General features: G+C 46.8%; 1 protein-coding gene across 6 annotated transcripts in view; it reads left to right on the top strand.

Annotated features, from left to right (window-relative positions):
• The window catches only part of ILDR2 (immunoglobulin like domain containing receptor 2), a 40,747-nt gene extending 27,498 nt beyond the window's left edge, over positions 1-13,249 (top strand). For 3 of the 6 annotated variants that reach the window (XM_077174559.1, XM_077174560.1, XM_077174557.1), the window contains 4 exons: positions 3,820-3,936; positions 5,329-5,533; positions 6,603-7,296; positions 8,519-13,249. In XM_077174559.1, the coding sequence (XP_077030674.1) occupies positions 3,820-3,936; positions 5,329-5,533; positions 6,603-7,296; positions 8,519-8,554 (1,052 nt within the window). In that variant the 3' untranslated portion in view covers positions 8,555-13,249. Of the gene's footprint in view, positions 1-3,819; positions 3,937-5,328; positions 5,534-6,602; positions 8,476-8,518 lie in introns of those variants that run through there. The other 3 variants (XM_077174561.1, XM_077174558.1, XM_077174562.1) reach the window with 2 other exon arrangements.
• The last annotated feature ends 290 nt before the right edge of the window (positions 13,250-13,539 follow it).

Genomic DNA, 13,539 nt, shown 5'->3' with positions numbered 1-13,539 from the left:
GCTAGCAGAGCACAAGTTCAGAATAAAAAACAGTGGATATGTTTGGTAGCCAAATGGAATGGCTCTTAGGATCCCATGATCCTTACACAGAAGGATGCATCTAATAGATAATGCAGCCAAATCAGGTGTCTGGACTCAATCCCTCATTCAGGACTTGACAGGAAATAGTATATATGGCAAATAAAGACATTATCACAGAGCTTTAACCTTTCTGGCAAGACAACAGAGATTCTTAAGCTTTTTAAAAAATTTGTTGATATTTTTTGCAATAATGTGGACAAACCCTTAGTCTGGATCATGGATCTGTTGTTCAAGGTGCTTGAACTATGAAGCTAGGGGAGAGTTAGAGCCTGTACTCTGTTCTTTTAAGGTCCTCCACAATGCCAGAATATCCCCTAATGACAGGCTGTAGAAGAGAAAACATTGTGTGGCTTTTCCAAGCTACTTATTTGCTTGTTGGCCAGGCAGCAAGCTAAACAAAACAGGTAATGGTTGAGTTTATAATAAAAGCCTTTCTCAGAAGGAGAATAAAAAGCCTCTGTCCTCCACACAGCTGGTGTAGGTCTGATCTGAAGCTGTGTATCTTTGGGACTTCCACCTTTCTGCCAATTCCATTATAAAAATGGGATTGGAAGTGCTGGGGGACAGAGACTGGAAGATTCTGTAATTCTGGCTTACATTTTGTCCTTGATAGATTCTGTGCTTATCAATGACCCCTGTGAGGGGATCTAGTGAGCTAACTCAGGCCTGAGGATATTTAGAAAATTTGTCTGGGGTTACATAAAAGTCATGTAGCAAAGCTCAGATTAAGCCTAGGAACTCTATTCTAAACTTAGGGCTGAATGGAGAAAAAAAAAACTCCCAAAACATTTAGCTCTCTTATTTAGAAGAGTGTTGACAACATAAAAGTTAGGATTTATGCCCTGTTTTAAATGCAGTGGTTACCTAGAGGCTCTTGCATAGATCCTTTAAACTCTGCACACAGGGAAGCTTTTGGGCCTAGATCTTTAACATGAAAAGGGTATAAGGATGAGACATCATTTACTTCCTAAACATACTTGTCTGAAAAAAAAATAGCAGTGCTGCCCTTTCTGGGGAGGGAGACAGCTTACAGTTTTGGCTGAGTTGGTTCCACCCACAGAAGAATAAAAATAGTGTCCGGTTAAATACAAATTAAACATTAGAAATTTATTAACTGTTCAAGAGAAGAAAATATGGGAAGAATGTTCCTTTCCCTTTGACTTCAGCAAGTGGTTCTGGACATGTGGTAAACACCTCTGCATCTTTATTTCTTTATAATTAAAATGAGCTTAAAATTATTCAGACCTTATTAAAGGATTATGGCAATTTAGAGATGAAGAGTGTGAGGAAGAAACAATAATATCTTTGGTTCCCAGCTGAAGGAATAATGAAGAGATTTAATAAGTTGAACATTTAGTATCATTATGAGAAGTATTTGATAAACAAACATAGAGACAAAACTGCTTCCTCTGTAGTGGAAAATACTTTTTGTGAGCTGTTCACAGTCATCTTTGCAGATTTAAATCCAAAATTAATTTCTAGATGCTTGCAGAATTAACCAAGAAATTCATTTGCCTTTTGATACACAGCTGCAGTAGCAAGCTTAGTATGAGGCTAGCATGAAGCCTGGCTAATTCTCCATGAGTTCCAGGAGCTATAGAGGTTGCCCAAATAGTATTTGGCACAGCCTTGGTGTGAGCAGTGGCTCTGGGAGACAGAGTCTGGGAGCTGCCTGTTCAAGTTCCCCAGAGGTTATGAGCAGGTCAGAGTGGTTTGCTGGCCTGTGTATAAATGAGGTGGCAGCTTAGCTGAGCTCCTAGTCCACACATTAGAAGAAAGAATAGAGAGAGGCCTCTCCTGGCACGGTACCAGACAGAAGTGAGGTACCAGCCACAATGGTGAGGTGGAGAACTGCCCTTGCTGCTCATGCAGTGCAGCCAGAGCTGTCACTTGTGAGGCCAGTCAGTGCAGCCTCACTTGAGGAGACCTGCTGTGCTTCCACTGTGGGAGGCAGAGGCAGGATTCCTTGTGTTCTGCAAACCACTGTCTGCATTTCCAGCCACTGTGCACTCACTCATTCACTCACAGGGATAATAAAGCACACACTGCTGTCAGCTGAGCTGTCTAGAGGCACATTAAAAGAAGGACCCTGATAGACCTCCACTATATTTTTACATCCTGTACCATTCCCAAGTGCAGACACACAAGGTAATATCTCAAGATGTAATCACTTATCTTACACAGTCCAAACCTACAGTAAAGCACTTTGCTTCTGAAGGCAGAGCCATTCCTGAAGCACAGCATGGTTATTTCCTAGTGCACAGAGACACATGCACAGCAGTTTAGGGCAGGAGGTGCCTAAGAATACCTCTGCCAAGTCCTTGCTCAGCCCACACAGCACAGACTATGCGACGTACTACCGAACCCATATGGTAATAGCTCGATGTGTTGCGGTGCTGAGGGATAAAACAGAAGGAACAGGTTGGCTCAGAACCACTGTCCAAGTGTTTAAATTGTTCCCCAGCAGGAGCATTCATGCAACACTGCAGTATTCCCACAAGGGAACATGTTAAGCCCATGCAAAGCAGGCAGGTTCCATTTTGTAGTGCTCAGTGAATTGTCCTTATGATGGTTCTCTAATAAGGCTGAATTTGAGGGTTGTAGTCCTCTCTTGTACCTAGACCTGAATTTCTGTCAATCCTGAAATAGCTCCAGGCTGACACCTTTCTTAAATAATCTGCTGTAAACCCCTTATTTTCTTCAAAGAAAGAGTGGAAAGGTGGAGTTCTCTGCTTGCTGATCACAGACCTGCCTTAAGGTAGTCAGGCTGTTTGTAGCTATTGTTAGTAGGTAAAGTGTGCATGGAGCTAACCTGCCAGAGTTAAATCTGCTTTGGCTCCAGGTGTATAGGGCCTTCTTTTTTACACACAGGTACATGGACAAGTCAAAAAACTGTCCAGACTTCCCAGAAGTCAAAGATTTAATGTATGTCTAAGATATATACCTTTTCTGTAAAGTAAAGCTTGTAAAAAATCCCAGAGCAGACAGTTTCACAGCTACCAGTGACCTGGCTGGCCTCATCCCTGGAGTCAGTATAAATCTCAAAGCAGTGTGGTGTGCCTTGTGGGACTTTGTGTTTCCTTCTATATTCCCTGGAGCTTCTGCCACATGCTCTTCAACCTGTGTGAGGAGAATTCATGGGGGTGGGAGGGTGGAGTGGTCTTGCACAGTGACAGCTCCCAAATGCTCAGCCACCTGCTTCTCCTGCAGACTCAGAGCTTAGAGGAAGCCTGATCTTCTGGGACTGCTTCTCCCATACCATGACAAATCCTTTCAGTAGTGCTGAGGAAGGAGAAATGAGTGCTGCTTTTCTCTCTGCCATCATCTGTAGGAGTTGGAAGTTGGAATCATTCTGTGGCAATGAGGGGTTGCTTTTGTTTTAGCTGGGAGAAGCAGACCGACTCCAGAGCGAGCCTGTCTCACAGGAAGGAGGGTGAGGTGCTGTGAGGATGTCCCACCATGCTCAGTGTCCATCACTGGATGCACTGGGCTGTACAAATTGGGCATTTCCAAACCGTTTTTGCTGTTCCTGCAAACTTTGAGAATGATGCAAGTTCTTACAACTTCACATCCCACACTGTAGACGAATTTCTTGTGAAGCAGCGACTGACTCAGTGTGTTTTGACGCAGCCTACCTGCCTGCAGACGTGAGCTCAGCTATAGAATTAGCAGTGTTGTGGGAAAGGCTCCTTGTTCTTACATGGGTTTTCCTCTAATGTTTTCCTTTTCTCTCCCTAGCAGTGCGCAAAGGGTACAGGATCCAGGCTGACAAGGACAGGGACTCCATGAAGGTGCTGTACTATGTGGAGAAAGAATTGGCTCAGTTTGACCCAGCTAGGAGGATGCGAGAACGATGTGAGAAACAAGCATGGTTTGATTTTTTTTTTCCCACTGACCTAAGCAAGTTCACTTGGTTTGTCTCAGGGTCAGCTCCTAGGATATGACATCCAGGATAAGCTAATTGGGACAGATAAAGTCTAGGTTGTAGGGGTCTACAGGTATGTTCTGATTTTAAAAGTCTGGTGCTTACCTAATCATTCTTACAGCAAAATGAAGGATACTGAAAAGCTCATGAAAATTGTCCACTCATATAACTAAACTTTGGGATCATCAGCATCTGAAAAGTCCCTATCCCCTAGCAAGTCCCTATTCATACCTTCTACAGCCTGTGGTGTGATAATAGCTGGGATATTGTTTTCACAATTTCTTAAGAGTGTGGTGTCTGTAAATTCCCAGCATGGCAAAATAGGAGAGGAATGATTTTATTGAAAGTGTCTTTTGTGGGCTCAGTGACCAGAGTGTGGCTTGAAGGAAGCAGGAAGATTGTTTGGAGTGGCTGTTGCCCTGCAGAAGCAGCAGGGTGGTGAATAGGGGCATGGTGCGAACTCAGAACTGAGCTTCTCTGAGGAACTCCTCACTGTCTTCCCATAGCCTCTTGAAAGCTTTATTTCCTTAAATAAAGGCTGAGGCTGCACTTAATGTGTGTCAGAATACAAACCCAAGGGAGGATCTTTCCACATTAGGAGGCAGAGGTGCAGAATGGAATAGGGTATGTGGGGAGGGCTTGCAGTGCTGCTCCTTGTCCTGTGGCTGCTGTGTGCAGAGGACAGTGGCAGGCTGGGGGCTCAGTTCCTGTGGGCAGCACACAGAGATAACCCATGTTAGGCACTGCTAGAGGCTCACTTAAAACAGACGTGTGGGATCCTGAAAATCATTGAAGGGCTTTAAGGAATGACACTACATCAAAGCTCTGTTCAGATTAGGCATAACGAACAAATTATATATACTTCTAAAACAGTCATTGCTGAGCACACTGTCTTCTCCACCCACAAGATTTACTATAAAAAGACCTCTGCAGATTGGTATGTCAGGCCTACAGATGTCAGTGTGCTTGATGGGGTAGAGACTGACAGTGATTCAGACAGACTTTTACTTTTTCCTTAATCTTCTCTTTTTGAGGGGGTTGCTTTTGTTTTAGCTGGGCAAGTCAGGCCAAATCCAGAGCCAGCCTGTCTCACACCAGGAAAAGGGGAGGGGGCACAACTTCTGTGCTGTAATGGTGTCCCACCAAGCTCGGTGACCACCCTGCAAGGGCAGGGGGCTGACAGGTGGAAAGCTCTTCCCGAAGGCTGAAGTCAGTAATGTGGAACACAGGCATCTCCCGCTGTTTGTGATACCCTCAGAATCCCCGCCTGGCTGCCATCAGGCCATGCCCATCTCATTTCTTCCCTGCACCCTCCCCTGCAGATAACAACACCGTGTCTGAGCTGAGCTCCCTGCACGAGGAGGACCTGAACTTCCGCCAGCCCTACCGGCAGGCACGGAGGAAGCCTCTGCCCCCCGCGGGGGACGCGGACGGCGACGCCGAGTACTGGGCGGGAATGGTGGGCAGCACCTCCCGCTCCCAGGCTGTGTCTGACTACAGGGATGAGCGGGACAGCTACTGGCACAGGTGAGGGGCTCCACTGCAGGGGGAGCTCTGTCTGGCAAAGGGCTAAAGAAAGCAGAAGGGACAGATGGACTGGTAGCTCTCCCCTGTTTCCTGCTGCCTTTGCTCTGCTTAGTGGGAGAGAGGGGCCAGAGAGAATCTGGACGGGATATTAGATGAGGTCAGAATGAAGCTGATTGTAACTCTAACATGTAACAAGAGCTGCAGTTGTGCTCTGGCAAGCAGATCTGTAAAAATAATATATTTCTGTTGATATTTAAGAGTCATAATACTTTTTTCTTCCTGAAGTAGATATTTATTCTTATTTCTGCCCCTTCTGAGTATTGCAAAGCCACATCTGTTAAGGAGCAATGAACCTGCTGAAGCTTCCCTAGCTGGGTAAAGCTAGGTACAAGCTCCAGTCCTAGTGGTATGTCAAAGTGAGATAATAGGGAACCAAGCCACCCTTCCCATAGTGGGAAAGTGCAAATCTCTCTCTTGAGCTTTGTGCTTGTGCTTTATTATATAGGAGTCACAGTCTCGTGCTTTGGTGCAGCTAGACCGGTGCTCCAGGCCTGAAGGACTTGCACTCAGGTGCCTAAAGAGAGATAGCCCAACCTTCCCTCCAGCAGCCCAGTATTCCAAAAGCAATGGTAGGGATTTCCTTCCTTCAGTACTGGGCTATTGTACCAGCTCACTGTCTTTAAACCTGCTTCAAAACTGCCCTGCTGTGAGCTTCTATGGCTGGGCTCTTGGGTTTTTCCAGCAGGATATACACCTACAAGCTCTAGCATGAAGGAGAAGCAGATCCAGCCCTGCATATTGGAGGACAAGGCAGGTGCACCCTGGGGATAACCTCAGGTAACATTAGACACGAAGAACCTGAGCTTATTTGCACTATCAGCTACCTTTACACTCAGCAGAGAGAACCCAGGGTTTCAAGGATGTGATAGATTCTCTTCCTATGGAAGACGATGAAAACAGCTCAGATGATTCATGCCCCGAGGAGGGCGTGTTTCCCTCCATTGTCTGTGCAGGCAGCCGAGGGGATGAGTGCAGCTGGATCTAACTCTACCTCTCCTTCCTCTCCCAGCCAGCAGAGATCCAAGTCAGAGATGCTGTCCCGTAAGAGCTTCTCGGTGGGAGTGCCGGCCGTGTCCATGGACGAGCTGGCGGCCTTTGCCGAGTCCTACGGGCAGCAGCGGCCGCGGCGGGCGGACAGCCAGGAGCTGCGGCGCTTCGAGCGCTCCGAGTCGCACGGCGGGCGCGGCGGGGCCCTGCCCCGCCAGGACAGCTCCATGGAGGAATACTACAGCAAGCGCTGCAGGGCCAGCCGGGAGCCGCTGACGGACTCGGAGCGGGGCTGGTCCTACAGCCCGCCCCGCAGACGCGCCCACGAGGAGAAGCACCTTCCCAGGCTGGTGAGCCGCACGCCCGGAGGGAGCCAGAAATACGATCACTCCTACCTCAGCAGCGTCCTGGAGAGGAAATCCCGGAGCTACGACGAGAGCGGTGACCACTGTGCCACCCCCTCGAAGCTGAGCTCGCAGCCCAGCCAGAGGGGAGGCAGCACCTACTATGCCTGGTCGCCGCCCTCCACCTACAAAGCCGAGAAGTCGCAGCCGCCACCGCCGCAGTCGTCGTCCCCCGAGCAGGACGAGGAGGAGGAGGACAGCCTGCCTCCCTACAGCGAGAGGGAGCTGAGCCGAGGCCCTTCCTACAGGGCTAGGGAACAGGCCTACCTCAATGCCTCTGACAAGAAGAGGAAAAAGGACCCCAAGAAAACAGTGAGGCCATGTCTGGTGGTCCTGGTCCAAATAGGCTGAGCGGAGAGCCACCAGGCAGGGGTTACTAACCAGAGTTGGTGGGCAAGGGGGTTTTACAGGAGGGTGACGCCTGGAGTCTGAGTGTAACTGTGTTCACAGGGGTCTCAGGCTGAGGGAAGAGATGAGGATCTGACTTCATGTTTCAGAAGGCTTGATTTATTATTTTATGATATATATTACATTAAAACTATACTAAAAGAATAGAAGAAAGGATTTCATCAGAAGGCTAGCTAAGAACAGAATAAGAAGGAATGATAATCAAAGGCTCTGTCTCAGACTCTCTGTCCAAGCCAGCTGGGCTGTGATTGTCCATTAATTAGAAACAACCAACATGGGCCAATCAAAGTTCCACCTGTTGCATTCCACAGCAGCAGATAATCAATGTTTACATTTTGTTCCTGAGGCCTCTCAGCTTCTCAGGAGGAAAAATCCTAAGGCAAGGATTTTTCATAAAAGATGTCTGCGACATCTGGGTGTCACTCCCTGTGGGAAGGGGGGAAGGAAATGAGGGGATAAGAAGCCAGAAAGGGTAATAGCTCCTACACAGAAGTCCATGATGGAGGGGAAAGCCAGATGTGCCTGGAACTGGGGAGGTAAGGGATGTCTTTGGTATCTGTGGCCTGGTAATCCAAGGCAGAGGGAGTTTATCTAGAGTTCAGGAGGATTGTGGTAGGGAAGTTACCCAGGCCTTACAGAAATTACAGGGCTTTGCTTTGGCCTTGATCCTTGTTAAGGAAGGGTTGAAAGGCTCTTGTTCTTCTGGACTGGGACAGGGCTGGTAGCAGGGGATGATGTAAGGACATCTTTCTGAAAGGGGTGAGATCACAGACTCCTGTGGGTGCATGGGCCCATGGGGTCCCGTGGGGGCCATTCATGCCAAAGGCATTCCTCACACAGGATACCAGCAAGTGCAGAACATCCTGCCACAGCCCAAGCTGCTGAGGACTGATAAGTTCATGGTTGCTGGGGAAGGGGATCTTCCCCATCTAACCCAGCTGGGGAAATCTGCACCACGAGAGAGACCTTATCATTAGAGTAACTTGGCTGTGGGAGAGAGGACTGGATTGTGAGTGGGCAAAGCTGTTGCTGTTTAGTTGTGTCTCTGTCAAAGTTTTGTCTGTCCCTTTGTCTGTTCCAATGAGAGATTCCCTGTTGACATTTAATCTTCTCTCTTTCCTCTCAGAATGATTTCCCAACAAGGATGTCCCTTGTGGTTTGAAGTTGTTGTGGACTTGTCATGTTGATGGGCTGGATATCATGAGGTGACTGCAGCAGAGAAGATGCAGAGCAACAAGCAAGACATGCCTCTGTGAACCTTTGCAGCCATCAGCCATGGACTGTTTCAACTTTTTGTTTCATCCAGGGGAGCTGAGGCTTTTGTAAGAGACAGACTCCCATGGACAGCACTTGCTCTCAGAGGCTCTGGGAGTCTGCCAGGAAAATGAGGCTAGGGCTCTCTTTGGCACCCTGTTTTCCAGTGCCCTCCATTCTGCTCTGGATGGCAGCCACGTCCCTACTGCCTCTGCAGCCCTCCCTGCAGCCCTGAACTACAAGTGAGGCTGCCTTTGTGCCTCTTGCCCTGTCCCATGTGCAGAGAGAGGCCTGTGCACCTCTTGCTCTCTCTGCCTCCTCAGTTCTCTGTTTGGATCAAAATTGTCTCCATTCTTCAAGCCTTTTCTGTATCACCCCTGTGCTGGGAGGAGGCCTTGTTCTTACAACTGCAGACTGCCTCCAGCTGATCAGGCCCTAAATCAGGAAAGAAAATCCACATCCTTTCAGACACTGTAAGAAAATGACTGATGAGATGTTACCTTGATAAGGGCTGAATGGGGAAAGAGACAATTATGAGCTGGTTTGTTCAATATATTTAGTTCTGTTCGTTGTGTGATGAGAGTTGCAGGTGAGATTGATGTATTGTTCTGAAAGTGGGTCAAAGTAGCTTTTATTGTGATGAGAGCATGATTTGTTTCCCCCCTGCCCCCCAACTGTGTTTTGTTTTGATGCTGTTGCATTTCCTTGCAGCTCAACTGTGAGCCTGTAGAGTTTCAAGCTGGAGTACCTGCTCCACTGTTTTAAAAGCAGTGCTCTGGCCTTCCTAGTGCTCTGCTTCCAGCACCACTAGACACTTCTGCCACTCTAGTGAGTGGCTTTTTTGTTCCAAGGAAGCAAAAAGGGCACAGTCTCAGTGAGAGGGCAGCTGCAGACCTTCATCCTGTGCCACTGGTATCACTCCTTTCTGGGAATAGTTTCCCAGAAGAAGCTACTACTGAAGAGAGCAGTAACAGCAGCAGGAAAAGAGCAAGCACTGTGGATGGCTACAAGCTTTGAAAGTCACCCTTTTCACTTAAAACCATTCAATTCACTTTGGTTGGGATGTGGTTTTAGTGGCTGTTGTCTCAGGAATAGCTTTATTTAGAAGTGAGTGCTTCACACCATTTGGAAGCCTGACATTCTGGTTTTCATAGGGTATTATGCAGTCATTTATTTAGCTGCTAAAATCACCATGTGAGGGAAGATGATGGGAACATTTTAAGGTCCAGTATCTTGATCCTTATAACACCTAGAAACAACATAGTGCCCTGTTGTGTTATGGACATTATCACCCTCTGAAGTGACATCTTTGTTGTTCCTCTGGGAATTTGAGCAGCTGTCCAGCCTCAGATGCTCATACTGGCAGTACTGATTGGAACACAAGGTACATTAACATCACTGCAGTTCTCCATAAAAATGATAGATTAATTTCTGTGTTACTCCTTTGCCAGATAGTTTACCCACCAGGAATGGTCAGGGGAGAGGAAGAATAATCTCCATAGGTCTGATGACAGTTTTCATGTGAGAAGGTGAGTTGATGAAAGGATGATGTTCTTCTCCCACACTCCTCTAGTGATGGCTGTAGTTTTGGAAATCCCAGTCCTGGGTCTTCCTGGCCAGAGAGAGGTTAGCCAGCAGGAACATACAATTGTGGAATTGCAGAATTGTTTGTGCAGGAGGTGGCCTTTCAAGATCTCAAGGTTTAAAGTTTTGATCCTCTGCCATGGGAAGGGATGTCTTCCACATATGAAGTTGCTCAAAGCCCTGTCCAACTGGACCTTCAACACTTTCAGGGATGGGACATTCACAGCTTCTATGGGCAACCTGTTCCAGTGTCTCACCACCCTCAGAGTAATGAATTTCTGCCATGTATCCAATCTAAAATTACCCTTTTTTACTTGAAAAGCAATGCCCTGGTAAAAAGTCCATCTCCAGCTTTCTTGTAGGTCCCTTTAGGCACTGGAAGGCTCTATGGTCTCCTCAGAGCCTTCTCTTCTCCAGGTTTAACAGCCCCAACTCTCTCAGCCTGTCTTTATAGAAGGGGTATTCCAGCCCCTTTGACCATTTTTGTTCCCCTCCTCTGGACCTGCTCTAACAGGTCCATGTCTTTGTGTGGGTGGCCCCAGAGTTGAACACAGTACTCTTTGTGGGGTCTCAGGAGAATGAAGCAGAGGGAAAGGCCACTCCTTGGCCTGCTGGTCACTCACCTGATGCAGCCCAGGATATGGCTGGCTTTCTGGGCTGTGAGAGCACATGGCTGGCTCGTGTCCAATCTTCATCCACCACCATAAAACCACAGATTTGTTGGATGGTTTGGAAGAGACCTTAAAGATCATCTAATTCCCCAAGTCCTTCTCAGGGCTCCCATTCCATTCTTCCCCCAGTGTGCATCAGTAGCAGGGGGTGCCCTGACTCAGGTGTAGCACCCCACACTTGGCTGTGTTGAACTTCATGAGGTGCTCGTGGGCCTGCTCCCCAGGCCTGTCCCAGGGTCACTCTGGATGGCATCCATCATTCAGCTTGGTGCTGAGAGGGCGCTCAGTCTGTGCCCTTAATGAAGGGTGAACAGTGTCAGCCTCGGTGCAGGGCCCTGAGGGACGCCACTTGTTACTGATGTCCTTCTGGACACTGAGCCATTGACTGATCCTCTGGATGTGGCCATCCAGCCAATTCCTTGTCCATCAGGCAGTGCATCCATCAAACCCATCTCTTTCCAGTTTAGAAACTAAATGTTGTGTGGGACCGTGTCGAGGGCCAGAAGTCAAGGTGCATGGCATCAGATGGATTTTCCTTATCCATCAGTGCAGTCATTCTGTCATAGAAGGTCTCCAAGTAAGCAGGTGTGATTTATCCTTGGTGAAGCCATACCAGCTGTCTTTAATCACTTCTCTCCCATCCATATGCCTTGAGATGGCTTCCAGGAGGATCTTTCAGGGCACAGAGGTGAGGCTGATTGGTCAAGAGTTCCCAGGGCCCTGTTCTTTTATCCCTTTAAAATGAGTCTGATGTTTCCCTTTTACCAGCACTGGGGACCTGACTGCCTGGGTGTCCTGACTTTTCAAACAGGTAGAACAACTTAGCAACTGCATTTACCATCTACCTGTATTATGGCTGGAGAGACTAACATTTTAAGTATTTTCATCTTTTTTTTACCATTAATTGTGTGTTTTAGGAAAATCACAGCACAGTTAGCAAGAGGTGGGCAGGTGCCTGCCATCTGAGTTCTCTCAGGCCTTGGGAAGCCTACAGAGCTACACTACATCCTGTTTTAAGTCAAACATTTCATTCCTGACATATGAGGGTTCTGGTAAGTTGATGTTTTGTTAGCCTGAAGACCTTGGCAACCCCTGTGCCATGAATTTCAAGGTAGCTTAGCCTGCTATCGTTTCCATCAGACCCAGGAAACAGTTGACACAGAAATTTGAAAATGCGTCTGACTATCCCAAAAAGGGGCCAAACCAGTGGTTTTACAGTCTCTGAATACCTCTATATTTTAAATCATACTGAAAGCCTGAGCATTACAATCTCCTCATTTCAGTTGTGTTCTGTCCCTTATCTCAGTCACTGTAGTTTATTTGATCAAGCCCTCAGGAATGAGCTGTGTGTATTAAAAGTACAAGTCTTCATTTATTTGAGTCAGTTTTGTTTGTTCAGTGCTGGTACTTTAGGGCATCTGTACACTGTGTGTAAGAAGTTGCCATTTGTGTATCTAGCTTATAAATAAGTAGTTGCAAGCCAATTCTTTTAAGAAAACTGTTTTAATTGTACAAACAACTGTTTGTGAGAATTTGGAAACATCTCTTGAATCCAAGTACCTGGAAAAGTACTGAAGATTTTATGATTAGTGATTTTGTGAGTTTTACCAGATGATAAAAGTTTCAGCTGCAGAAAAAAAAAAGGAGGTCTTAATTTCCTGAAGTCAGATCTGAGCAGCAGCAACCCTGGTCTACAATTTTGGATTTCGTATCTCTCTGTACAAATCTACAGGAATTTTCAGTTATTGATCACATCTGTCCTCAGGCTACCTTTATTTTTCCCATTAGAAATGTGTCTGCAGCAGCAGCAGCAGCAGCAAATGGACCAAATCAAGAAGTGAGGGGTGACTAGAGTATCTGCACAGCTACAGAACCCCAATGACCTGTGACTCCTGCAGCAGGGGGGCAGAGACTGACAGACAGCTCATGTTTCAGGAGAGGAGTAATGGTTTGTGTCTGTGCCATCTTTCAGAACACCTGCAGAATGCTGGTGCTGGGAAATAATGAGCCTGGTTAATATGGGGTCTTAAATGATAAGTTTTCCAGTGATGAATTTTTATTGCTGGCATAAAATTAAAATCCTTTTCTTACTGGATACGGATGTCTGGGTCAAGTCAAGGACATGGAGAGTTTTGTGGTCTTAAAAAGACAGCATCACAACAGTGATTTGCTAAGAAAACAGATACTGAGAGAATCCTGTAAAAATTTAAAAGAGCCCCTAAAGCAAAAGCAGGATCAAGCTTTAGCAGTAGATTTGGCTGTACTGTCAGAAAAAGTGATCTTGGCTACTGGAGGAAAAAAAAGGTTTTTATATAATGGAATGGGAAAATAAATATCAATGGCAATGACTCTTCATCAATTCCATTATTCCTTCAAAGTACATTGTAAAAGTTCCAATGGGTGGCTTCAGTGTGAAGATCCTCAGAACACTCCCATTTCCACTGAAATGGACAATTAACAAAATTAGCACTCTCAATACTTTACATTTTTGAGAAACCCCCAACATTTATGAGCTGTAACAGGCAGCCAGAATTGCTCAGGTCTTTGTGCTGGCATATGGTACAGGGGACTGGAGCTGTGACATCCCCACCTTTGTTACTGGAGCTGGGTCAGGGGTGGCCATCAGCAGTGCACCCCA

This window comes from Agelaius phoeniceus, chromosome 2 (assembly GCF_051311805.1).
Source record: "Agelaius phoeniceus isolate bAgePho1 chromosome 2, bAgePho1.hap1, whole genome shotgun sequence".
NCBI classification, from domain to species: domain Eukaryota; kingdom Metazoa; phylum Chordata; class Aves; order Passeriformes; family Icteridae; genus Agelaius; species Agelaius phoeniceus.
The sequence above is the reverse complement of the archived record's forward strand: the minus strand, read 5'-3'. Positions and strand labels throughout refer to the sequence as shown.